Source organism: Sturnira hondurensis, unplaced genomic scaffold (assembly GCF_014824575.4).
Source record: "Sturnira hondurensis isolate 20B ecotype Veracruz unplaced genomic scaffold, ASM1482457v3 Scaffold0007406, whole genome shotgun sequence".
NCBI lineage: Eukaryota > Metazoa > Chordata > Mammalia > Chiroptera > Phyllostomidae > Sturnira > Sturnira hondurensis.
The window spans coordinates 11,324,064-11,351,979 of NW_028080037.1; the positions used below are offsets into that span (position 1 = coordinate 11,324,064).

The 27,916-nt window shown below is 46.1% G+C and overlaps 1 protein-coding gene across 1 annotated transcript; it reads right to left on the reverse strand.

The window, feature by feature from the left end:
• ANKRD13A (ankyrin repeat domain 13A) lies at positions 1-27,714 on the reverse strand. The gene is made up of 15 exons (XM_037052280.1): positions 27,336-27,714; positions 21,215-21,347; positions 19,769-19,893; positions 17,587-17,632; positions 16,262-16,405; positions 15,182-15,371; positions 10,592-10,658; positions 9,230-9,311; positions 8,257-8,318; positions 7,435-7,565; positions 6,824-6,981; positions 6,027-6,140; positions 4,641-4,801; positions 2,975-3,042; positions 1-2,270 (listed from the first exon to the last, which is right to left on the reverse strand). The coding sequence occupies exons 1-15, from the start codon at positions 27,429-27,431 to the stop codon at positions 2,075-2,077; spliced, it is 1,773 nt and encodes a 590-aa protein (XP_036908175.1). The 5' UTR covers positions 27,432-27,714; the 3' UTR covers positions 1-2,074.
• Positions 27,715-27,916: the final 202 nt, after the last annotated feature.

Genomic DNA, 27,916 nt, shown 5'->3' on the forward strand with positions numbered 1-27,916 from the left:
TACCATATCAGGGTCCTCTAAGGAAGCAGTCTTTATTTGCATTTTAAAGGAGAGTGAACATATACATGAAAAACGCTGCAGACAGGCTGACAAAAAGCTCAGTACCTTTTTAAGTAACTTTCCTGGACAAAGTCATCAGGAAGCAGAACAATGGAATGCAAACAAGAGAATACCTATGGTTCACCTTCGTAAACAATGTGACTAACTGCAGCCATTCCCAAGACCTGTCCTCACTCAGGGTAAATACTAAGTAAACAAAATGCCAAGGTACATACTTGAAACAAATGTGATGCTGCATATACTGGCCTGGTGTGCAGAGAAGGAATTTGGATCAGACCATGACAAGAGACAGATGGTTATATAGAATCAAAAGTACATTTCTTGCCCTGACCCGTGTGGCTCAGTTGGTGGGACGTTGCTTGCAAAGCGAAAAGTCACTGGTTCAATTACCAGTCGGGGCACAGGCCTAGGTTGCTGGTTCTTTCCCAGATTGGGGCACCTATGCCAGGCAACTGATCCATATTTCTCTCCCTCTTTTATCCCTCTCCCTTCCCTTCTCTCTAAAAATAAATAAATAAAATCTTTTTTTTTTAAAGCACATTTCTTTTTGGCTAGGAACGTTTCACTGGCAATGCTAACTGTGTAATACAGATGTTAACTGGAACAGTAGCTTTGCTTCTCTTCCCCTCCCCAAAGAAGCCCAACAGATAGGAAACTGACGGGAAACAGAGGAGGATATTGTTTACCAGAGTATTTCAGTGCAGCCTGCGGGAATGAATACACAGAGGCGGCTGGAGCGAGGGCACCCTCAGCTGTATTCTCCAGGGTTCTGTATGTCCCGTGACAGTTATTTACAGAAGGGTTAGACAAAAATAGTTAATTACTAAAGGTATCCCAAAAAGGCCTGAGAAAATCTGGTTAAAATGTATAACCTTGTATTGCTACTGATGGGTATAGCTTTTATATCTTTTAAAAATAATAAAAAGATTCTGTTAAAAATATATATTTATCCAGAAAGATGTTGATTTGAACTCTAAAAAGCAACATGGAAGCATCACTTTCCCTTTTGGATGCAGAGCCATTGGGTTCCCTTTGTAGCTCCCTTTCTGACTTCCACCCCTTCTTCTCAAGTGAGCCGAGGGCATGTACTCGGAGGGTCTTCCTGGGCCTCTGTGGGGAAATCCCACACCAGAGAACGCGTGGAACACACACACTGGTTTGGTTCTGAGCTGTCTGCTATTTTGGCCGGCCCGCCCACTGTAAGCTCAGGTTCTCCTAGCCGTTCCTTTGGGGCCGGGATTAAGCTGCTTTGGATTTGACCTGGAGGATCCTGCTCTCAAAGGAACGTGACAAATTCAAATCAGATCCCTCAATAAGTGAAGTGAGGTGGTTTGAAAGTATTAGTAACTTTTAAGGCTAAGGCAACACCCGTGGTCACTAGTATATCTTAGTTTGACGCACATAGTTAACCCTCATCTCAGGGATCCTGTGCACCTCTCCTCTCCGACGTTAGCTGGGGAGGGGCGGAATGGCACAAGGTGCAGATGGAAGAGGAACAGGGATGGTGTCCTAGCAACCCTGTATAAAGGTAAAAAGAAAAAAGAGCAGATCCGCACAGGTGATCCATTTCTTTGGAGAACTGTAAAGTACCAAAAATTCTCATAAACCACAAAGGCTGCTGCTCTCGTGTATAAAAGCACCCTGACTCTGCAATAACTTGTTTTGTTATCACTCCTTGGTAAAGATTAACATACAAACCTGCGGGGATTGGGGTATTTGTCTAAAGCTGGTAGAAAAAAATGTGACCTGCAAGCCAATATAGCTCATGGAAAGTGACAAGGCTATCCTCCCCGTAGCCTGGAGATGTGGCCTGCCCATCCCCAACCCCTTCACTGGGGAGTGTTGCAGACAGACCAGGGAGTGCCTGGTCCTGCACCTCTGCGTAAAGAAGGGGGCAGCTGCCATCTGCTGTGCACAGGGGAGGCGCAGCCTCTCGGCCTCAGGGCCCTGGCATTGTAGCACCCATGCGCGCAGCCCAGAGCCCCTGCTTTGTGCAGCCCTTGGGCAGAAAGGTCTATTTCTCAGTGAGAGACAGCTGTAAGACTTGCTGGAGCTCCGCCTCCTCTTCCCGGAGGCGGAGCTCCTGCTCCTCCAGCTCTTTGGCAGAGAGCTCCATGGCCAGCTGCAGGTCGCTATCAAAATGGCTTGTCTCACTTGAGGCACTAGGGCATAGGCCTTCGGAGCTGGTGAGGAGGCTTTCCTGGATGGCCCTGGTTGGAAAAAGAGGGGGGAAAACAGTGATTATCATCATTGCCATGGCGGCAGCAGCAGCAACTACATTTCATAGCTGCTTACCAAGTGCACGCTGTGCCAGGTACTTGACATGCACCGTGTGCATGATGCCATTCGATCCCACCTAACTCTGGGGTTATATAATATACTCTGGGTGCTGTATACAGGTGAGAAACCTGAGGCCCAGAGAGGTTAAGAAACTTGCCCAAGATCACCCAGCTACTAAGTGATGGGCATAGGAATTGAACTTGGGTCTAATTTGTAGCAAAATCCAAATTATTCAACAGGTTTTCATACATGCCCAAAGTTTTTTAAAAAATGCTTCGTAAAACAAAGCTTTTTGGCTTCCACCCTTAAAAAAATCTAATTATTTCTGGCTTTTCCCCAAAATGTCATCATTCTTAAAATTCTATAAACTTCCCACTGAGGGGATAGAGACCCTATGGGATCACACACAGTCTTTGCAGATCAGACCAATCAGAAAATGTTTATTTCCTTGCGGCCTGTCTGCCAACGGCACTGGCCAGTGAAAAAGTCAGCAATTCTATCACCCAATTCCTGGAAACTCAGCCACAGAAGGAAGCAGGAGAGCTACCTAGTCAAGTGTCCCCCGCCAGGTACCGTGTCACGCATGCAAAGTGCCCGTGTCAACCTCTGTAATCATCGGGGTTGTGTCAGTTACCTCTCATACTGGGCATCATAGGCATGTGTCTGGCTGATGCTTCCATTCGAAGCTGGTCCTGAAAGGTCCTAGGAAAAACAAATGGTCAGGATGTGAATACCCTTAGAAGGAATAGGTGTGATAGGGATAAGGAAATGAAAGCAGCGAGAACAAAATAAAAAATATTTACAGGCTCATTATTGATAGTGCTATGTAGAAAACGAATAGGGACTTGGATTATCTTTGAAATGATACCTCAGTGCCAGGTAGTATATGGTACACCACCTTGCTTTATAGCTTTTCACACTTGACACAAAGTCAGTCCATTAAAAGCAGCTAACCTTGGGCAGAGTTTAAATGAACAAGGCAGGTGCTTCTTTTAGAGCAAGGTGAGAGCACACCCTTTGGTATGGTCATACACCACATGAATAAGGTTTCCGCCAATGGGGGGCTGTGTAGGTGACAGTGGTGTGCCATGCAGCCTAGTTGTGTAGCAGGCTATGCCATCTAGGGTATGTAAGCGCGTTTTGTGATGTTCGCACAATGACAAAATCACCTAATGATGCATTTCTTAGAATGCACCCCCATTATCCATCATTAAACAGTGCATAACCGAACCTATCGTCTGTGACTTTGGCTACTCCCCTTTGCAAAACTATGGTCAACAAGGTTTATGTAGGTATTGGAGGAAAAGATACAGAAAAAGAAGGTGTACTGGACTGACAGTGATGTCCGGGGGCTGCGCCCTCTCCCAGGGGGCCTCTGAAAGGGCCCATGCCTGCTCTGGGGTCTGGCCCTTGGCCCAGCGGCCCCAGAAAACTAAATGGCTCTAAGAACAGCCCCATGGGAAGGCAAGAGTGGGCCCGCATGACTCAAGCTCTGAGACTTGAGAATAAAACCAGAATGTCCAAGAACGAGCCTGAGGAAGCCACAGGAGGGGACAGAAGGAAGAACCAAATAAGAAAACAAAAGGCAACTTGTTCTTAATGCTGGTCTGTCCTGTTCTTAGCTCTACTTTTAGCTACAGACTCAAAGAGTTTGGGATTACACCCTTTATACCAGACTAAAACATGAGGAACAAAATTCATGAATCGGTCAACACTTTCATCACGCCCTTACTGAGCAACCAAACACAGTGACTGGTCTTCCCTGAGGAGGAGGTTCAGGTTAAAATCCACACACCTTCTTAGGGGGCGGCTGACACACAGGTTAGCATTCTAGAGAAAACAGGACTGTGCAAACGAGCACGGTTTACTGTTTCAGGGCCACACCATCAGGGCGCACACCCCAGAGGACACAGTTATCGGCTACACGGGTGAACACAAGGACAAAGGAAGTCTGTCGGGAGCCATCCTGGGAGCGCCGCTGACGGGGCCCTGCAGACTGTACGAGAGATGTGTATCTCACACAGGGTGGGGCAGGAGCAGGGTGACAGCTGTTGACACGGCATGTCACACAATAAATAACCCAAGAGTAAGCTGTGTTTCGTGTACTTACAATGTAAACCTACTTTTGCCTCACCCTGCATAATAACCTTTTGGAAATGACCAGGTGTAGAGAACATAAAATGGTCTCTGCAAATACCACAAATAGGCCAAGGTTGTTACTCAAAGTAAGTCTTCTAGGTCAGCTACACACTGAGGCCAGTGTGGGCGAGACCCCCTGCCATTCGTTCTGATAAAGGCACCTGGCTCCTGCTAGACTCCAGCAAGCTCTGCTGGATGGCGAACTGCATGAGGTCGTAATCTTCGTCCTGCAAGTGCACATTCTTGCCGTTGTCTTGAACGTGGTAAGACTCAGGGATTTCAAACACGGACTGATCGACCTCGAAGTCTGCGGCCGGGGAAGCTGGAACACAGAAGGCGGCGGGTCGGTGCCCAAGTTCGTGACATAAACCTCCACTTCACCTTTGGAAATGCGTTTTTTAAGTTAAAAAAATATTACAATGATTAAAAGTTTGCTAGTATGTGAGAGAGATTTTGAGGAATAACCTTGACCAACAAAAGTACCAGAATACTGCTTTTCTCTTTTTCCTTACTTTTTAGTAATAAAATTAATGCAGTCATTAAAAAAATTCAAATAACCCTAAAATGAAAAGTGAAGATCTCTCTCCCTACACCCTTTCTCCTACACCCAAATTCCAGAGGTAACAGTGACTTGTGTCCTTGAGGAATGTGATGTGTATATACACACAGTACCATCAATGTGTCCCTTTATTTTTCCTTTGTTCATTATGAAATGCAGTGAACATATAAAAGACATTACATACATATCTGTCAACTTAAAGTAAAAATGATAATATAGAACACCTGTGTAGCTTTCAACTAGCCTAAGACACAAAACACATTTTACCACAATTTTTAAAAACCAAAGAAATTCAATTATATTTCTATATACTAGGCAAGGAGTAACTGGAAAATAAAAGTTAAGAAAATAAATCCATTTACAGTAGCATCCCAAATATGAAATGGACTGATGGCCAAGGAGCCTGAGAACCCCTGGGGGTGGTGACAGACATGCTCCCCACTTTGACTGTGGTGCTGGTTACATAAGTGTAAACAGTTGTCCGAATGCATTGACCCGTCACACTTAAAAATGAGAGCATTTCAGTGCATACAGACTGTATCTGAATAAAGTCATCTTTTAAGAATATGCTGTGTTCTTGCCCTGGCTGGTGTACCTCAGTGGATTGAGCTCAGGCTGCGAATCAAAGGGTCGCTGGTTCGATTCCCAGTCAGGGCACATGCCTGGGTTGTGGCCTCTGCAGTGGGAGCCATGTGAGAGGCAACCACACACGTTGATGTTTCTCTCCCTCTCTTTCTCCCTCCCTTCCTCCTCTCTAAAAATAAATAAATAAAATCTTTAAAAAAAAAGAATATGCTATGTTCTTAATGCACGTAGGGTCATATATATTCTGAAATTTGTTTCATTTAATCTAAACTAAGTCTAAAGCTTTCTTGATTCAGCACAAACATCTATTTGACAAGATACTCCAGTTTCAAACAGAATAATAAGTATAATGACTAAAGGGATGCATTTTTTAAGTTAATCACAAAACCCAACGTTCTTTTACCTGAATTGGCCTTGCTGCCTTCCACATTTTGAGACGCAGTTTCTTCAGCAGTGCTACAGCCATTGACATTTCCAAAGGTAATCCGTGCATTTAAGACATGAAACAAGGGGATTTCTAACAAAATAAAAGCTTTTATAAATAACTTGACTGAGAAGAATGATGATAGCCATCACTTAGGGGTCAGCTGTAAGCACTCACTATACGGGTAGCATGCCGAGTACTTTTTATGAGTGGGATTTCATCCAGTCCTTCCCAACACAGACAGGAAAACTGGGGTTCCAAGAGGTTAAATTAAGCAACTCTCCCTAGATTACAGTGAGTGAGTGAGCAATCGAGCCCGAGTTCAAGGGTCATGCATGTGCAACTATCCAAAATGTAAATTCCTCACAAGTCCCATGTATTGTATATGGTATCAATATTATGCATACTACTTCGGGCCCTAAAACATATTTATGTGTCAAAGGCATGCGGTGTCAATTGTCCTAACTACCTAATTGGAAGTTCCACTTAAGGTCTGATACTGAAACAAGGACTACGTCACATTTTATGCCTTTTACACCTGTCAGCGCCTTCAATAAACAGAACGGAGAGTTGGGGCCTCTCCTAATTTTGATATGTACAAGGACCAAGAACCACGACACTTGTTTAAGCCAAATCAGACCAGAGCACTCTGACCACCTCTGCTGTGCCTGCCACGTGCTCTTTGTGATTAAAGGGCCCCATTTCCCTGCAGCGCAGTCTGTCACCCACAAAAGGGGCAGAATCTGCAAGTGCCCCTGTGGTTCATTTAAAGGTACCTATTTTGACAGGAAACCCAGGCGGGAATTCCAATTTGATGAAATCTCTCAGTCTTGCAAAATGAGCGCTCGTTCTGGCCATCAGGTCAATGATGGGAATGACCTGCTCCACGAGGGACAGAGGGAACTCCTCGCACATCCACAGCGTTGCCTTGAACCTGCGGGGTTTGACGGAGAAGAGACGGGGGCCATCACCACCAGCTGCCTTACTCCACCGTCTCCCCAGTCACCTGACGTCTCACTTCACAGCTATGACGGGACTAGACAACAAGGAATTCAGGTCGCTCTGGAATCCGGCAATCAGGGAAGTGCCCGCCACCACAATCTGCAAGAGCCTTCGTGATAGCAAGCACGAAGAAATAGCTAGCTGGTGGGAGCCATTTCATCGGATCTGCTGAAGCGTGCTGGCAGTAAAACAAAGAATTCTTATATCCAATCTATAATCTAGTACGATGGTCAATCTACTGTTAGCTTTTGTCAAGTAAAGTAATTTAAAAATTACTTTCAAAGGACCGGGACAGTGGAATGACTGAAAGGGACACCACAGAACAGCGCGATTCCGAAACACACAGGAGTCCACCAGCTGAAAACGGCCATTGAACTGCTCTTACTTCTGTGTGCGGATTGTCAGCTCTTTCGGCCTCCCGATGTCCCTGTCCCTCAGGTCAAACTCTGCGTCGAAGTACTCGTCGGGCGTGATGGCCGTGGGGTTGTTGGCAGTGGCGCGTTCCGTGGTGAGGTCCTGCCGAGCCGGAACGCAGGGGACTCAGAAATGCCGAGTGAGGCTCGCCGGTGGAGGCGTGGGGCACTCAGTCTCTGAGGGGGACATGCTAAGCAGCTACAGAGCGGGACGTTCGAGTCACTGACACGTTTTAATTACCTTACTGCACAGAACAAGAAAATCTACAAAGGTGTTCCCAGACTACACGGCAAGTCTAAGGGGTTTCTCCATTTCAAAAATCTCTCTCCACTCTCCTTTGTATTTTTATCTCCTGATTATAAAAGACGGGGAGAGAACTATGTGAAAGCTCGTGAGAGCTGAAGGACTTGGAGTTTAAGTCCCAGCCCTGTCATTCTCTGGCTCGTGACACCAGAGAAAGGTGGTTTCATTTTCCTGACCCTCCCTCAGTGACATCCTGAATTAAAAAGTCCTGAATCCTTTTTAATTTCCATTTTTATGGAGAGGGCCTAGTGTATAACATGTAAGAGAGAAAGCACCCGATTTCCATAATCGCTACCCTTCCCCTGAAAGTCTTTATTTTTAAAGACCCACTCATGGAGTTCTCCTCCAGCAGAGTGTCTCAAATTCCAGCTGGGGAGGACTCGTTAGCCTTTACAAAGGGAACGGGCTGTTCGAGATGCGGGAAATGCCATCCGGGCACAGAAAAGTTATCGCCTGTCAGTGGCGCTGAGAGCACGCTGCTTCAACTTACCCCCTGAGCACCGAACTGATGCTCCACGGTTCCCAGCAAAGATTCCAGAGGGTTCCTGTCCGCTGCAGGGGGAAAAGTTTAATGTGTGATATCACACTTTACTTGCAACTGCAGGAAAAGATTCTCGCCATATCTTAAAGTCTCTGATTCAAGCTACCTGCATCAGGAAATCCATTTACAGGCAGGCTCATAAAATCATCCACACCAGCGAATTTATTCTCTGCAGGGCACTTTTTATTAGGATCTCTAAACTGGATGAGCAACAGTCACAAGGATGAAAGCCGAACAGTGGAAAGAGGTTGGATTTGGGAGTGGGCCAGATCTGGATTCCAATCTCATCTTGGTTGGTCACCGCCCATGGCCCCCAGGCCCCAGTTCCCTCCTCCGTCAAGCCGCAGGAAGTTTAACTGTGGCAGTTACAGTTAACAGTAGCGGTGGTGGTAGTTGACAATGACTATGTGCTAGCTACATACTGCGGGCACTGCTCTAAATATTTAAAGTAGCAACTCATCGAATCCCCCCAATAACTCTAAGGAAGGTCTAGGAGCACCTCCATTTCATTTTTGAGAAAACTGAGGCACAGGGGGCCAGTAACCTCAGAAAGCCATAGAATGGAGCTGGGAAATGGCCACCACGTACTGGCAATGTTTTGGCTCAGAGCCCAGGTTCTTTCATCGTGAAACTTTGGACCAAATCACTTATTCCAGTGATAAATATTCTCCAGTAACTTTTTCTACTTTTTCATCCAACAACTGTACTTTATAACACATAAACAAGCCCTCATGAATGGCTTTAATTACAAAGGAACCCAACGAAGGAGATACATGTCCAAGAATGAGTCAAACTAAGGGCATTTTTGTAAAAAGGAGTCAGGGTGAGGATTAGCACAACCAATCCCATTAACCGCCCCCCCCCCCAGCCAGACAGCGCCAAGAGATGTTCTCTCTAAGCTTAAAAAGGTGTGGAGGGTTACCTTTGTATCTCTTTTTTTCTTCCTCGGTCAGATGTTCTGTCCGTATTTTGGTTACCACGCTCACATTATTTACTGTGTAAACCTTGAGAGATGTGTGCAAGAGAAAACAGTGACACAGGGAATCACAACCCCAAAAATAAGCATAGCAAGAGCAAGAATGCTAAAGCCAAAACAAAACAAAAAAATCCAGCAAAATAAAAATGAGAAATGGTCATCATTAGGGTCCTTCAGAGAAAATACACAAGCGATCAGCTTAGAAATGCATCAGCAGTCACTTTGCCTCTCTGAGAGTTTTAAATACTGAGGAGTTAACAATGACAGGTTGCGTCTCCCTACAGACCCTTCTTGTTGCTAACCGCTACCAAAGCATGCCCAGCACTTAAGGCCCCCCTCCTGGATTTCTATGGTGCCAAGGCATCCAAGCCTGTACTGAGTACTTCTACTGATTTCCGGTCATCTTGTCACAGGGCTGACTTAGCCATCTGCTGGGCAGAAGGAAAAAGGAATGAACACAAGGTTCTCCACACTGATCATCTTTATAACCAGCACGTCACTATTTTAAAAAGGGATGCCGGATGTTGACAAAAATTACTGTAATGACCAGAGTGGATGCTCTGTTAGCAAGGTTGACGGGGGGTGTCTAGAAAATCAAATATCATGGTGAACAGAGAGTTAACTGTATCTGCCATACGTTCAAAGGTTCAGGAAACACACACTCAGCGCTGGAACTACCGTTCCTGAATGTATCTTGCTGACATAAGCTTTCTTTGGGGCTCAGAGGTCACCAGAGGATCCTGCCTGGCTCCTCCCCCCAGAGCCATCAATCTGTGCTGGACCGCAGGACCAAGGAAGGGCCAGGAGACAGGGCTGTCCAGAGGACAAAATGCCAGCTGTCGTCTCCACTGTGTTCCAAGTTCACTAATGTCACATAAGTGGGCTGTAAGCTAATTGATTACAACTAGGCTAACAAAAAAAAAGGGGGGACTCATAAAAGCCACTTTATGATTCTTTTAAAAAACCCACTCAGGTTATTAAAAAAGATGAACAATCATGTTAAGTCTAATGCTTTCTCTTTTCTTTCTCCCTCTCTTTTCGATCATTCCTACCAGAACAACTGGTATCTGTCCTCATTTCTCTGCAACACTGTTTCTCTTCGGCATGACTAGAGACCTCCTTGGGACAGTCTATCCCATTTTCTAAAAGTCAAATAAGATAAAAAATCCAAGTGACAGACACACTAGACAGTCCTTAGTCCCCAGAGCATCTCCATGGCACAGATGCATGACAAAATCTGAACAGACTCCTCATTTGCACAGAAGCTAAATTGCTATATTAAATCTTATTTTAAGAGTTTCCTTTTACCTTTGCTTCGTAACCATTAACAACTTCTGCTTTATCTGTCCTCCAGCCCCAGAATCCGGATTTAGTTCTGATAAAAAGTGAACACCACAAATTTCTACATGTACAACATGCCATTCAGATTTATCCCTGCAGCCTTTACAGTTTCTTCCCCCAGCTTAAGTTACTGAAGGACACCTGGAAATCACAGCCCAATTGTCCACCAAAGGATGTTATCAATGACAGGTGGCTTAAGCATCCCCCGCCCACCCACCCCCAACTATTAATCAATTTGCCTCACCCCAGCATAGAAAACCTCTGTTCTTGGCTTCTTTACAAAAACTGCCAGCACAGGTGACAAAGGTGGTGACATTTATCAGACAGCTGTCCTAAAGAAGTGCGTGAAGATGACCAGTGTCCCAGGGCTCGCTGCAAGGTGGTATCTGGGTCAGAGCATTTATCTGGGTCACCTTAACTATGGGCACAGATGTCAGTGGCTGGCCGCATAAGCAGCCACATCTCAGCCAAGGAATTCTAATAACAAGGAGGCAGAGACCATTTCGCTCCTCGGGAGAGAGGGAATGGGGCAAGAATTCGTCACTGTGGCAAGCAGCTTGGAGAAACCACTGATACCTGCAAAATGGCCTGGGAGTCAGTCACACATTTTATCAGGCTTGGTGCAGCAGTGAGAAAGGATGGTAAGAACAGTTTCCAGCCGGGCCTTTGATCCCAGCTCTGTAGAACTGCTTTTAAAGTAGCCCTGCATCCCAGCAGCAAGTGCAGCATTGGTACAGTGCCCGAAAACCCAGTTATTGCACTCCACACACTGCTGGAAAAAATGCATTTAGGAACCAAGAGTAGCCAAGAGGCTCTGATTCTTTTTCAAAGCACACACCCTGGGAAATGCCACCACTCACAGGGGAGTCCAGCCAGACTGCCCCTCTGTCCCGGACCTCACGTCCCAGCTCCTCTGTGACTGCTGCACTTGGCCCCGTGCAGGGCAACTGCCTGCCCTTTGCTCTGACCCTGGAGGGAAGTAGGACATCACATAGGAAGCTCCAGGAATGGCAGTGTGTCAGCCAACTCACCACGAAGGCAGGCAGTCATTTGCATACTGTGTTCCCAAAGAGTTTGCTTTTCTAGCAATGGGATTCGGGAGATGAAATTAGGCCAGACGGAGTGTAAGGAGTTTGATGTTTGCATTGCAGCCACTCGGAGAAAGGGCCCAAAGCTGTCATTTTCCCATTACTTGTTCATAATTAGTACAGCACGACCCTTGGAGGGAAAGAAAGAAATCCTAAAGGGATTACACAAAGTTCTAGCTACGTCCAAGGGACATTTCAGAAACAAAATAATCCTGGGATGCAGGGGGCTGGGGGGGGTCACACCTAACTGATTAATAAACCAGAACCCCCTCTTGGTTACTGAGAATTGAAAACCGAGATACTCCTTTTGGTTAACAAATTCAGTCCTCGGTTCCTTGTCTGCCACTAAGTCACTCGATACTGCAGTGGGAAGTAACCCTTTCCTGGCACACAGTCGTCCGAAGTACCAAAAGATGCCCGGGTCTGCTCCACGTTGTCCTTCACGTGTGCTGGCAAAGCAGAACTGCGTGTTTCTCCCTGGGAACCACCATGCTCCTCACTCACCTCCTGTCCATCATGCTGACTATTCCACTTCCTTTTCCATTCCCACTCTCTGACAGGCTAGCTTTGTTTGTTTTTCAAAAAATAAAGAACTGCCCTGGCTGGTGTGGCTCAGTGGATTGGGCTCTGGTCTGCGAACTGGAAAGTTCGACTCCCAGTCAGGGCACACGCCTAGTTTGAAGGCTGGGTGCCAAGCTGGGGGCGTGTGAGAAGCAATCAATAGATGTACGGTATCTCTTGCACATCAATGTTTCTCTCCCCCCTTTTCCCTCTCTCCTCCTCTCTTTAAAGATCGATACATAAAATAAATAACTTATTTTGATAGTTCTTCAGTAATGATGCAAGACACTGAATTCCATCCAGTAGAGGCATCTCCTTTGGGGTAATCTGAACAAGTACCAACCCAGATGGCAGCACCCACTAATCGGGCACCAATTCCTTCACAGAGTCCGTCCACTGCTCCGCCATCTTGACCAGAAGTCCTTGGACAGTTTAGTTTCTAAGCCCAGTGTCTACAACCTAGTTTATAAGCATAATCGCACTTGATTAACTCTACATGCAGAGACATCTGAAAATGGTAAGGGAACATCCAGCTTTCCTCTTTTGCCATTTTCACCTCTGCCTGTCCCCACTGAAACCACCTCACCAAAGGCCACGTCGCAAGTGCTGTGGCTTGGAAGCTGCTACCCAATTTGGGGAAAAGCTATTGTGGTGGAAGGGAATGTTTTGTCTAAGGTGAGCAGAGCATAATCTTTCAGAAAAGAGAAAAACCCAATCTGCAACCAGAGGGTACATATTAGGCCAAAATTTATGCAGGAAGGATGTTAGTTTGTAAGCGTCAGCCCCCAAGTAACAGATTAGAAAAAAGAAATGGATGGAAATCACTACCATATCTTCCAAATTCAATCAAATGAACGCTCATACCTCCAGTAAGAAGTAGGGATGCAGCCCTGGCTGGTGTGACTCGGTGGAGTGAGTGCCAGCCTGTGAACCAAAGGGTTGCTGATGATTTGATTCTCAGTCTACAGCGTATGCCTGGGTTGCGGGCCAGGTCCCCAGGAGGGGGTGCTTGAGAGGCAACCACACATTGATGTTTCCCTCTTTCTCCCTCCCTTCTCCTCTCTAAAAATAAATAAAATCTTTTTTGAAAAATTATTTAAATTAGAAAATTTAAAAAGAGAAGCGGAATGCAGTTTTTCAACGTGGAAAACCTCACACTCAAGAGTGCCTGAAATCATTACTCAATGCCTGAGAAGCTCAATAATCACGTCATTTAATTCTGAGTACCACAAAAAAATTAGCAGCTATCTTCTAGAAATTCTCAGCAACCCAACGTCAGGAGCAAAACAAGGATTAGCTTGAACCATCTGAGAAACCTGTGACCACACCAACGCTAAACGTGACTTAGTCCTCAGGGCAGAGGGAACATGCCCTCATTTCTCATCTGCCTTCCGTGGGTAACAGCCAGTCACCGTCACACTCTCTTCACAAACTGCATTTGGGAACAAACGACTAGCACCTCTGCTGAGCAGCCACAGGAGACAGTGGCTCTTCTCATGACCTCTTAGGGTCCTGGACCTCAGACACTGCAGCCCTAAGTCCACTGCTTTTTTTTTCCCCCAGTGGAGGAAACAGACACCTGGGGGATGAAGCCATGCCCAGAGCTGCGGGGGTGGTTAGCAGCCCTGCTGCTGATGCTCAATTCTTCCAGTTCTTGTCACTATAGCAGGGATGCGGCGGCGAGGGCAGGCTCCTCCGTCTTCCAGCTTTGCGAACAGGGCCCCGAGCGCAAGGGCGCTCCCAATCTGCAGAGGCGCATGCCAAAGCCTGGAGATATCTTCCCAAGACCTTTACTGGTGAAGCCTCAGTCAGTCCCTAAACCTTGCTGTCCCTGGAAGACAATGGCTGTCAGCTGGGGAGGCCGGTGAGAGAAGGCTGGTGAGGGGGCACTGGTCCTGGCTCAGTGGGGTGTCCCCACCAAACCAGCAGCACACCTGGTGTTTTGGTTTTCTCTTCTGCTACAATAAATACTCTCATTCCACTGCTCGATCTAAACTACACGAAAAGGGCACTTAATCAGTCTTCTATTTGACTACCCAGAAAACTCACAGTTTTGTCAATACATTTTGTATTGGAAATGAGAAAGAAAAGAAAAAGGAGGGCAGTTAGTATGCTTATGAAGAGAAAAGGAAGCCTAAACCCAGGATAACTCCGCCCACAGTAGCCTGTGTTACGTGGCTTTGGTTCCCAGAGATCGGATGTGACGTCCTAGGCAAACACTGAGGGCTCCCACAGACTCCCCTGGTTCGGCGTGGTCTGTGGTGGAAGCACTCAGGATGGCACCCGCAACAGTGTCTACTTTTCTTCCGAAGGCCCCACACACCTCTGCACAGCCCAGAGGCGGGAGACCAGACACAGCGACCCCACTCGGGTTAACTGAGACCCAGGCCTCTCTGAAGTTTCTTCAGGTAGAATCTGGAACAGAACTGAACCCCCTCCAGGCTCTCGCTCTAAACTATTAAGCCTCATAGCACCGGAGCTGGGAAGTGAGAACTCTATTTAACTATATGAAATGTGTGAATGTGACTAATAATCAGTATTATCACATTCCAAAGTGGATCGATTCTAGCTTCTGGAAAGTTCCATGGTTTAGGAATTAGGGAGCCTTGTGGACCCCAAACACCAAAACAAAAATAAAACTCAAGTAAAATTCATTAGAAAAGGCCCATAAAAGAATATGAGGACATTTCTGCAAGACTCAACCAATGTGCTGTACAAATGGCACAGGAAGGAGGGTGTCAGCTATGGTTTCCGCTTGGTGACAGCAGAGACTCACTTTCAAACACTCCTGCTTAAACTGCCGTATTAGAAAAATCCCAGTCCTCCCCCAACTTCCAATCAACACACACGTGCCACTAACGATGGCAGTAAGGAATGAGATAATAAAATGCAGAAGCCAAGTTCGTACCTTTCAAAAGCAATATTTTTAGTATCGAGGCTGGTGTTAATGACTGGGCTTGTGAGCCGCCTCTCAACTTCCCTGCCTGTTGGCTTCATCAGGTCCAGAGTGAGGCGCTCCATTTCCTGTGAAAGGTCAAAGTGCTCCGTGGTGACCACCTTGTCATCATGGTTGACTTCCATCAACTCTGCCCAGTTGTCTGTTCATGGAGACAAGGGCACGATTAAGCAAAATGCAAGCAAGATGCAAAAACCAGAAAGCCTCATGTGTTAAATGCACCATCTTTCCAATTTTCCTCCCCGGTACCGTCTGCTAAAACCTAAAGACTATTGGTTGTCGATTGCCTACTTGCACAGGAATTACCCGGCCAACATTCCCCAACTAATAGTAGGCTCTGGGCCATCTTCCCCAAAGATACAGACTTTCAAAATAATGGCCATTCTTTGTTAATAGCACATTTGTCTGTGTACCTCTTAAAATATATGTCTAGCCCTGGCTGGTGTGGCTCAGTGGATTGAGCGCTGACCTACGAACCAGGTCTGCTGGTTTGATACCTGGTCAGGGCACACGCCTGGGTTGCAGGCCAGGTCCTTGGTGTGCAAGAGGCAACTAAATGATGTATCTATCTCTCATGCATGGATGTTTCTCCTTCTCTCTTTCTCCCTCCTTCCCCCTCTCTCTAAAAATAAATAAATAGATAACTCTTTAAAATACATGATTACAAAATATAAATTATTTATGCACAACACTGGGTGAGCCATGCCATTTCTCACCCTCCATAAGGGGGAGGGAGTCATGCCTGATTATGGAGGGAAAATAAAGAGAAACAAGATAGAGGCTTGTACCAAAATGCTCAGAGACATGAGAACATCTATGTCAAGAGGTTAACAATGTTGGGTGGTGAATAATACACAGAAAAGAACTACACAGATAAGAAATAAGACAGGAATTGAGAGATGGGTAACTAAAAAGAATAAGAAAAAGATGCCCAGGGAGGATCAGATAAGGCACATGAATGTGAACTTGATTTATGGTTAAAAGTCACTCTAATTTAGCATGCGCAGCGATTACTGCAACGGCCTCACTCACCTTCTCCTTTAAATATGAAGCTACGCCTCCCTCTTATCCAGCTCATGTTCTCAAATCCCAGCAATGTGATATCGACGCGCAGTTTGGCACCACTTTTCCAAATGCGACAGACGTCGTTCGGGCATATTCTGGAAACCAAGGGCACTGAAGAAGAGAAGTGCGACGCTGAGAAAGACCTGAAGGCCAAGCGGGACCCTGGCCCAGGAAATCAGGATTCTGACTTTAATGAAAGGATGGGAGTAGCAAGATGGTGGCTGTCACACAGAACTGGACTTGGCCATTGATACAGGAAGTCACTTTACAGCTCTTTGTAAGAGTGAAGATCTATGCTATGTCTTGTCCAGAGGAAGCTCTAAATGAATTCTCAATCACAAAATGAGCCTCTCTCATTGCCTGCCATCACAGCTAGAGTGTGTCCATCTGGCCTTCTGGTTACACAGGCTACTCTTGCCATATGGCTGTGACCTACCACACTGTCATACCCACCATTCAAAATGTCTACAATGTGCTGCCTTTTAACAAAACCTGAAACCAGAGTGCTTATTTGCAGTAGAAAAAACTGCATTCATTTCATAGAAGAATCTGAAGTTCTCTCTTTTTTTTTAAAGATTTTATTTATTTATCTTTAGAGAGGAAGGGAAGGAGAGAGGGAGAGAAATATCAATGTATGGTTGCCTCTCATGTGTCCCCTGCTGGGAACTGGCCTGCAACCCAGGCATGTGCCCTGACTAGGAATCGAGCCGCAATCGTCGGGTTCACAGGCCCGCGCTCAATCCATTGAGCTACACCAGCCAGGGCTGAAGTTCTCTTGTTTTAGAGTTTTTACTTCATTTCAGTGTTCCATTACAAATCTGACTCCTTGCCTGAAAGGGAAGTCTGGAAGTGAAAACGGCTGAAAACTGGGGGTTAGGAACTGTCGTGAACTGATCTACAAGAAATAAAAGTAGAACATCTACGAAAATGACTGCTGGCCAATTTGCCTTACATCAGATTTTGGAGAAATACATGCATTTTGTAATATAACAAGCTATTCCAATATTCATTTCATCTTCTTCCTTAGAATACCAAGTTTAAAAGACTCAAGCTGAAACACATACGGGAATAAGTAAATTATGGTAAATCTTACTAAGACTAGAAGGTAGGCACCCAAAGCATTAACAGTAGTTCTGCTTAAGTGGAGTTATAGGTGACTATTTTTTATTTTTTATCTATGCATTTCCTACACTTAAAAAAATACGTGTAACTTTTATAAAGGAAAAATAAACCTATATTCAGGCTAAATAAATTTGGAAACAGAAATAAATGACAAGCCCGCAGCCACTCACCCCAGCTGGTGAATTCCCATTTCATCTGCACATAAAAATCCGGAGTCTGAAGGGCAAAAGGGTAAAAGAAATTACCCGTGGTACTATTCACTGAACACAAACCTAGTAAGGGGAAACAGGGTCTTTTAATGGCGGGGGGGTGGGGCAGGCAAGAGAACCGAGAAAATAAGAAGAAACACACATTGCAAACCCATCAAAGTAATCGCTTACTTTATACTCAGGCTGTGATTTATTCTTGGTATCAAGTGTCGAGACAGTTAATAAAGTTAACTGAAAGCAATACGGTTGGAGGGAGATAAAAGTCCAATCTGATTTAAGGGCGCAGTCGGGTTCGTAACAGTGACTGAAAGAGGAGCCTGGGAGGATGGATGGGCTTAAGGACGGCCAGGCAGTGTGCAGAGCAGGCTGTTCAAGGAGAAAGGAACGTCTGTTCACACGGGGAACTTGACCGTAATGGGCTCTGTGTTCCGGAAAAGTGCTTCACATTTACCGGACCACTCTGTGAAACCAAAGAGGCAGCCAGGCCTCACTTCCCCAGGAAGTTGACATTTTCCTCCGGTTAACAAAAGACTTTTGCCCCCACTTTCAACTTTTAAAAGTGGGCGTTTTGAAGGTTTGCACCACCACAGCAATGCTGTTTAAGATGATTTTCAGACCTACCGTGAATTCTTAAAGAAGGTTCTTGGGAGCTACTTAAGTGGCAACTGACTTAATATCCACAGTTACCATCCAAGAAGAGAAATGCTAGATATTCCGGGTGTTTTTCTGCTCCCTCCCACCTCCGAGGTTTTGTCAAGGTTTTCATAAAAGTACAAGGCAGGAAGATCAAGAAACTACCCTGGTTTGACATGACGGGCCCAATGATGGGCGATGGCCCTCTCCGAGGACAGTGGATACGAGAGAGGGGCAGGTTATGAGACAATGTCAACAGCCTTTGGTGCCAATAAGCACGCAGGTCATTCACGGACGGTCTTTAACTTTAAGCAGAGAACACAGTTCAATGCAGTGCTCTGTTATGGAGCAATACAAGTAAAAAGAGAGAGAGAGAAAATCCCTTACACTGAATTTTTAAAATGAGGAGTGACTCCATGTTAAATGTCATTTTCTGTTTCGTCAAATGGATAAATGACGTTTTTAGTTCCTCCTGCAGTGAGTTAGATAAGCAAACGATAAATCCAGGTGAGCATCATAAACTCAAACACACACCTATTTTAAAAACACTGCATATAACTGCTTCATTTGTCAGGGAAGGTGTCTGTGCGGTATGTGGAAAATTAGTATCTTTGGCAGGATGTAGTTTGCATGTCGTAGAAATGTTTTTTGAAAGAGTACTCAGATAATGAGCAGTAGCTTGCCTAATTTCTGGCAAAATTATTTCTTTTCTTAATGAACTGTTCATTTTTCTCAAGAAATTTGTTCTGATTAACATGATAAAGCCGATAGTGAACAAATATCTTTGGAAGTATTTGGGGAAGCTCACTTCTGTGCTCCAATTGAGAATAAATAAGGTGAAAACTGAACCACTGAAGCATTCTCGTCTCCTGCTGCCCTGAGAATATCATCCAGGGTTGACTGGTAAGATGGTTTTTGTAGGTAACAAAAATTATTTTAAGAATGGCAACCATCATCCAAATAACCCAGGAGCCTAGAGTAACTGAGCCCATATACTTTAATTCACAAGACTGGGAAACCCCCCAAAAGCCAAAATGTGTACCTAAAATAAGGCAAGAGATTAGAAGTCACAAAATACCAATGGCTAGAAGTGACAGGAGTGACAAGGAGAAGGGGCACGCAGACCTCTGGACCTCAGGAGAGCCTGAAAACCCCTGTCCATCCACCGATGGCCAACATGACCATGCCAAGATGACCTCTGCTTGGGATGCTACTTTTAAGAAATCAGGCACCTTGACAAATTAACCATTTGACATTCATTTGTCTTAGTTCTAACTTTCAAGTAGCATTTCAAAGGGTAAGGCTAGTGACCCAGAAACATCATTTGTGGAGGGCCTCCGACTTTTAACAAGCTGGAAAGCAAGAGAGAATGCTGTTTAGTATTCCATACGTCTTACTCCTGATTCATAAACCTTCCCCGGAAAGCACACAAGAATGCCACAAACTGTGTCTCCAGCTGCTGTACCAGCGTTTAACTCAAAGGAGGGCAATACCATAGGGTGACGAGTACCTCCAGAATCTTCTGGAGCAGCTCGGGCACTGCCTCGAGGGCTGTGGACGTGTGGTGGTAATCTCGGTGCTGCAGGACCGTGTGCACCATCTCGGGGTCCCCAGTGCTCACCGCCTCGTGCAAAACTGGGAAATGCAAAGGTGGAAGGAATGTTATCGCCCACTGTTCTCGCACTTGCCGACAAATTTCAAAGCCAGACTGAAAAATGTCTCTAGAGGTCAAAGACTAATGTTTGCTTCCTGGAGGGAGAGAGGCTACTGTCCCATGTTATCAGGTACAACCATGACTTCTGAGCCACACCAGCCAGGGCTTATTACTAGCTCTTAAGTAGGTAAAAAGAGAAGAGTATTCTTAGCTTCTCAATCAAACTCCTTTCATCCTCCCCTCATCCCCCTTTCTTACCACTGGTCATGAAACCCTGCCTATGTCTTCAGAGAGCTGGTTTTCACTCTGTGATCACACCACTGTGGGTACACAGAGGTCGGGCAGGCAGGGCTCATGCTGGGACGCATCCCGGGTCAGTCAACACAAAACTACCCTGACCACGAGCATGAGAACTTGCTCAAAAGGTGCAACGCCAGGATTTCACTGGAAGGGGTCACTTCTAGACATAATTTCCTTTTGATTTTTCCTGTCCCGGTGGAGTCACTGGAGTCCCCATCACACGGCTCGGGGGGGGGGGGGGTTCTGGCCTCCCCAGCTGTGTGTGGTGGGAAGGGTCTGTGCTGAGAGCCGCTTTCTAGAGAAGGAGTGGCTCTCCACCAGGGCTTCTGGCCCAGGACACAATCCCGGCCATTGTGCTGCCAGGGATCAGCCAGCAGCATCCAAGGCTCTCATCTCCTCGCCCTGGCCCCAAGTCCCAAGACAGAAAGAGTCTTAAGATAAAGATGACTCTGAGGACAATGGTGATTGAGACTGGTCTTTATTTGGAAAGAAAAACTAAAACAAAAGGCTTTAAAAGATCTTTAAGCCCTGGCCAGGTAGCTCAGTTAGTCAGAGCCTTGGGCCAACACACTAGCATTGCAGGTTGATCCCCAATCATGGCACAAACAGTAATTGACCGATGAATGCATAAATAGTGGAACAGTAAATTGGTGCTCACTCTCCCTCCCTCTTTCTCTCTCTCTCTCTGTCTCCCTCGCTCCCTCTTCCTCCCTCTAAATAAATAAATTTTTAAACAAACAAATTTTTAAGTAAATAGCCCTGGCTGGCATAGCTCAGTGGATTGAGCATGGGCCTGCGAACCAGATGATCGCGGTTCGATTCCCAGTCAGGGCACATGCCTGGGTTGCAGGCCAGTTCCTTGCAGGCTAACTACCAGCAGAGACGCACAAAAGGCAACCATACACTGATGTTTCTCTCCCTCTCCCCTTCCCCTCTAAAGATAAATAAATAAAATCAAAAGAAAATTTTTAAGTAAATAAATAATTTAAAAAGCATACTTGCCTGTCCACCCCTCGCGATTTTCTTTGGTAACATCAGCTTTATGCCGGAGCAAGACTCTAGCTGACTCCAAATGTCCCAAAGACACAGCAAGATGCAATAAGGTCCGACCTCGTGGATCCACGGCCTCCACATTCTGCAAAGTAAACGCTGGATTATTATTTCTATAATCAGAAATATTATATAAAAATGTGCCAATGTGTTTGAGAGATCATATGAGCATAAAAACAGAAAACAGTATTTATATATTAATCACAGCAACATATGGAAAAAGAATGCTTGCGTGTGGGCACATATGAGTTTGGGGGCTATCAGTACGGATGATAGTTACCGAGTTCTTCTTTCTATAGAGTTAAATGCCTAATAAACAAATATGGGCTATAAGCCTCAGATCACCAACAACCACACTCAAATTAAGTCTAAATAAGGCTTTCTTGAGGTACACCCACCCTATGAAATGAAACATAGGGGATTTCTTAAGCACATATCAGCGTTCAAGTGTAGAACAGGAAGTACAGGCCTTTCATCAAAACTGAAACTACAGAAGATAACTTCGCTTGGAATAGAACACCACTCTCACTGCCATGTATTGAGCTCCAAGTGGCCTGAAGTAGCTACATCCATGGATCCTATGGACAAGGAGCATGATCTGCCAGGCATGGATGTGGACATATTTATAGATAAATGCACACACATACACACACAGACACACAATCAGTCCATTTCCCCTCAAGGGTTTCCTTCCAGGTGCTGGACATACCCATTTAGCTTTTCCTCTTCCTTCCTATGCTGGCCTGCCTTCCGGCACCCGGTCTCCAGAGCTAAGAGCCTGCTGCTCTGGTGCGAGCTCAGTGTGATGGCTGGGCCCTGCCTCCCCAGAGCAGCGCTGAACTTTCTTCCAAGGACACCATAAACTGCCATGGACTTTTGGAATATACAAACTTTAAGTGCCATAATACTTCTTAGAACATGGGCTTTGTCTTGATTTGAGATGCTAGTTTTTGGATATGCATTAACTGTAGCCTCCAAAGATATCTAGAACATCGCACTTATTGGCTGCAGGGAAGGAGGGTAAGCAGCACCAAGGGTAAAAATAAACTGCTCTGCCCTGACCAGTGTGGCTCAGCTGGTTGAGTGTAGTCCTACAAAATGAAAGGTTGCCGGATCGATTCCCAGTCACAGCACATGCCTGGATTGTGGGCCAGGTCCCCAGCTGGGGGCGTGAAAGGCAACCACACATTGATGTTTCTCTCACACATCACTGTTTCTCCCCCTCTTTTTCTCCCTCCCTTGCCCTCTCTCTAAAAGTAAATAAATAAAACATTTCTTAAAAAAGAATTTCACTTAAAAAAAGAATGAAGTACTGATACATGCCACAATGTGGATGAACCTCAAATACATCATGTTAATCTGGCTGGTGTAGCTCAGTGGATTGAGTGCTGGCCTGCAAACCAAAGGGTTCCTGGTTCGAATCCCAGCTGGGGCACATGCCAGGGCTGTGGACCAGGCCCCCAGTAGGGGGGCATGGGAGAGGCAACCACACGTTGATGTTTCTCTCCCTCTTTTTCTCCTTCTCATCCCCCTCTCTAAAAATAAATACATACAATATTTAAAAACATCATGTTAAGTTAAAGAAACCAGACACAAAAGGCCACATGTTGAACAATTCAATTTATATGTAATGTCCAGAATAGGCAAATCTATAGAGACAGCAAGCTTAGTGGCTGTGTAGGCCTTAAGGGGTTGAGGGAAATGGGGAGTGATTACAGGGTTTAGCGTTTCTTTTGGGGGTGATGGAAATGTTCTGGAATTTGATAGTGGTGATGGTTGTACAATTCAATGAATATACTAAAAAAACCCTGCATAATGAACGTCGATGGGTGAATTGCATGACAGGTGAATTATATCTCAATAAATATACTTAAAAACCAATGTGCGTATGTGTTTTCTGTAGCATATAAAACTGTGTCATCGATATGTTGACATGAGTTCATTCCTCTTGAATTTCAGTTTGCTCTCTTGTAAAATGAGAGCAATAAAGAATGAGTTCTTACAAGGGTCAAGACACAGTGCCTAACTGCATTAATAAGAATTAACTCTTATCATCATACACCCACACTATTCAGTTTCATATAAGCTGTCACTTTCTTCCTAAAAGGGATTTGTTGAAATTTCATTACAGTTGATAGTGAGCGTTAGGGTCTTCAACTCATTACATGAGTTCAGTGAGTACGAGCTTTCAGAATTTCAGTGGTATTTCGCTTTCGAAGCCAATCGTTTTTTAAGTTTCTTCAGTCCTCAGTTGCACCAAATTAAAAATTCCCACCCCTTTTAACTAGAAGAGTGCCCCCCTGAAAAGGAAAGGAATGAGATTTCCACGCGTCTCCTTCCCATTTGGTAATTTAAGCCCGCCAGCTTTTCTTGTCGGAGGCTCCTTTACCACCCTCTGTCCTCCGAGGCAGTGAAGGCCGAGTTTTGAATGCAGGCTGCAGAACTAGGCACCAGGCCGCTTCTGGGTCCCCCCGCGGCCTCTGTGAACTACCCAGCCCCTCTATGCCCTGGTACCAGCATGAAGTAAGTGCTTTATAAACTATCCCCGCCGCCTCTCTGGGGGCAGCTCAGGCAACCGCCCTCACTCCTGGGCAGTCTCAGACTGCTCTGGTCCTCTGCAGCTGTGGCCTGAATTAGTTCCCCGACTCCAAGTCAGCGGGGGAAGGTATCCACAGGCCTGGTGCCCTAAGGCGAGCCTGAGCTCCTGGGGGCCGAGAGGGAGCACCTGAGAGCAGGCTCTAGACTCTTTATCTTGGATGCCCGGCTGCTGGCTCATCAAAGGCCTCCAGCCAACAGGCACTGACTTGAATGTGTGCTCAGGGGCCTCACCCAGCCTTGCCACAGGCTGGTGTGAGCACCCCAGGGTGGTTCCCTGTCGGGCTCCGAGTATTTCTGCTGCCTGGGCCACTCCCTTCCTCTTGCCTGAGTTTCATGCTTTCACCCACTAACTGGGGGCTGGCCTGACAGCCAGACCTCATCTGCTACCCTCTACCCGACCCGGTCCCAGGGTTTTCCCTCCCGGGTCTAAGGTGTGCTGACTGACCTTTGTATCTGTCCCCTTTAATTTCCTTCGTTCATTCCCCCAGCATTGGTGAGAAGGCCAAAGATGTTTAACAGACCTCTCTCCCTAAATGACAAATGACATAACCAGAACACAAATCATTTCAACGGCACCAAACAACTTCAAGGCCCCGATGAATATTAAAGGCAGTAAAGCCGACAGGTTAAAAGGCACTTAATAATTAAGTGCCCCTGCTGAGCCAATGTTGAAAACTTGGAACAGTCTCATAGTCGACAAAGTGAGCTACTAAAGAGCCAATTCCAGTTACCAGCAAGACGGTGGGTTGAGGGGCTGATCCACACACACTCAGAAGCACGTACTTATCAGCTTCATCTGAATAAACTCGATTCTTTCTGTGCTGCTGTTGCTGGAACAATATAAAATTCTTACAGCTACCAGTGTGCCTGCTTCAAGTCTCACTCGTGGAATGGAAGGAATGAAGGAATGGACAGCAGAAACGTACTGGCAAATGAAACATTAAGTGAAACAGCGGGTTTTACGGCTGGGGTAGTAGGAATTTTCTTGGTGTTAATCATGCAATCGATACGTGTTCCTTGGAGAAAAACTAGGACATACATAAAAGAAGCTAAATATGGAGGATGACCATCGGAACAGCAGCCACTATGGCAAATGGTTCTGTGCCCATTTACTCTGTGCCTGCATCTTCAGACGGGCTCTCTGCCTTATTTTTCCACAATCCTGAAATGAAGGCACTTTTAGTCAAAGAAGTATAGTGAGGGGGTTAACAATACAGGATTAGGGCAGAGTCCAACCTTCTGGGTTCACACCCTGGTTCGGCCACTGGCTAAGTGTACAAGGGAGCCACTCAACCTCAGTTTCTTTTTTTCTTTCTTTTTCTAAAAGATTTTATTTATTTATCTTTAGAAAGGAAGGGAAAAAAGAGAGGAGAGAAATATCAATGTATGGTTGCCTCTCCTGAGTCCCCTGCTGGGAACTGGCCTGCAACCCAGGCATGTGCCCTGACTGGGAAACGAACCACGATCGTGTGGTTCGCAGGCCCTCGCTCAATCCACTGAGCTAAACCAGCCAGGCCTTCAACCTCAGTTTCTTAATCTGTAAACTGGGGAACTACATTTTAACCACCTCTTCCCCAAAGGGAACAAGTGTGCTGTGAAATGCTCTACAGAGATAACCACCCACAAATTCAAACCCAAATAACTAGCAAGGGTGGACAGTCTTCCTTGTCCTCCTCGACGGTGGAAGGTGTTAAGGACAACTTACTCCAGGAAAGTCTGCCACAAAATTACAATTTTCTCATCACAAGAACCCTTAACGTTTTCCTAGTTAAGAGTCATAGAGAGCTTTCAATGAACATTTTTTATCACAGCTTGCAAGAAAAAGAGGTAATTTAACTGTGTCGCATTTTTAGATTATAGACCAAGACTTTGTTCTTATCCAACAAGTTTTCATACCAGTACAAACTGCAGTTTATTTAAACTCTCTTCCTCACCTCCAATGGCTAGAAAGTGGGCTGTTTTCAGAAGTCAGTATTGAAAGAGTGTGGTTTAATGATGACGATGAAATGCTCTATCAAATAATCGGATGTGAGTTCGGAGACTTTGTAGTTTATCTCGCTCTTTCACAAGAGGCTGGACAGCCCCCATACTGAGGAAGTGCAGATGTACAGTGCAGCTGACCTAAAAACCAGAACTGTCCAGTCATGTTTAAAGGGTCCCAGGTGAGACTCAGAGTTAAGAGCAGAACGAGGGAGGACTCCCTCAGTAACAGAAATGGAAGGAACCCATCAGGTATACCGGGATGCCTAACGGTGAATCATTCACTCCGGGGGCCTGATGTCATGAAGACCTGGGACTACAATAAAACTTTATTCTCCTTGAATATACTTTATTCATGAGAGAATAAACTTTATTCTCTCAGGAATGGAAAAAAAAAGAGTGACTTTTGACTTCCAGTGGGTGTTCAGCAGATTTAAAAATGACCACCAATGGTCCTTTCGTCTAAATTTCCTTGACAACTGCAGTGTCAATTTTGATCTCTTAAAAAACTAGGGGGTGAAATCAACGTGAACAATTATACCAAATAACTATAAATCCTTATTCTAGCTGCTAAGCTCATTAGTTTGCAATCTGGAGGCACCAATAACTCCCAGAATTGTTGAGATGTCTTTAAAGCAGGGCTTCTCCCGCAAAACGCTACTGACATTTTAGGCCACATAATTCTTGATTGTGGAGAGCTATCTTGTATACTTGTGTAGGATGCTGAACATCGCCCCTGGCCTCTCCCAGATCCCAGTAAGCACCCACGCCCCACTTGTAACCACCAAAAATGTTTACATTCCCGATCGGGGGCGAGTGTCAAACTCACCTCCGACTGAGAACCACTGCTTTTAAAAAGATGGCAATAAATAAAAGACAAGGAATCATTGTACCTTAGAACAAGAAGGGATTTTAAGGATCGGGGCACCAGTGATTCTCAAACTTTGGGATGCATCAGTCTCCCTGGGCCGGAGAGGAAAAAATGCCTCGCCAAAGTTCAGAGTTCACAGGGCGAGTCACAACCTGGACTGCAAACCCAACCAAACCCTTCCTTACAAAAAGGGTAGGTGGGGTGAGGGGGTGTGTATTGTTCTTGCGTCTTTGGGATAGGGAGTGGAACCTAACTGGTTAAAACCGTGCGCTCTGCAACAAGCTGGCCAGTTAAAATCCCGACTTGGTATTTAATAGGTGGGCGACCATGCGCAAGGCACATACTCTCTGGGCGCCTGTTTCCCTTTCCGTCGAACGTAATCATAATAGTACCTACCTCCTAGGACTGTTGCAAAGTCAGAGTTAAAGCCCTCGGCACAGGGCCTGGCACACGGCAAAAGCTCAGCCCCATCCTGTTATGATTACTGCCCCACGACTGGAGAACTGTAGGGGTCTGCGTAGCCCCGACCGTACAGGGCTGGAGAGGCACTCCGGGGGGCTCCAGGGCTTCGGAATCCCCCCTCCTTCCCTCACTGGGGGGGCGGACCCACGCCCCGCCCCTCACCTGGCCCCGCAGCTCCTTCTCCAGCTGTCGGTAATCGTTGTTCCAGACTAGGAGATGCAAAGGGAAGTGGGCGCTGATGTCGCCGGCCGAGGACATGGCGAGGAGGCCGCAGCCCGGCCCTCACCGCCTGCTCGCCAAGCCTCAGCCCCCGCGGGGTCTCCGGAGCCCGCCCGGCGGCCGGAGAGGGAGCGAGAGGGAAAGAGGCGAGCCAATGAGGGGCGCGGTACGCAGCCCAGCGGCCTAGTGGGTGAGGTGTGGGGAGCGCGGGAGGTCCGGGGGTCGGGTCAGGGACCCGATCGACCGCGCCCACCCCGCGCCCAGCTGCGTTGCCGCCCGCGCTGACAGCTCGCGAACCGACTTCTGGGGACCGAACTGCCCCAAACGGGGAAGTGCTGGGAGCGAACCATCGCACTCCACGGCGGGGGGAGAGGCGACACGAGCCACACGGAGACGGGATAACCCAATTCCTCCCACCTCCAACTCCACAGCGGCAAACACGGTATAATCCCCAAAAAGATTTAAAATTTTCTCCCTTAGTCCAGGATCTGGACATGGAAACTCAATCTACCCATCTCCAACCT

Coding starts and splice junctions, on each gene's coding strand:
- ANKRD13A (XM_037052280.1), bottom strand. CDS start 27,431: ATGTCCTCGGCCGGCGACATCAGCGCCCACTTCCCTTTGCATCTCCTA. Junction 10,659..15,181: donor AAAAATATTGCTTTTGAAAG/GTACGAACTTGG, acceptor ACTTTTTATCAG/AACTAAATCCGGATTCTGGG. Junction 6,141..6,823: donor TGGGTTTCCTGTCAAAATAG/GTACCTTTAAAT, acceptor TTATTTTGTTAG/AAATCCCCTTGTTTCATGTC.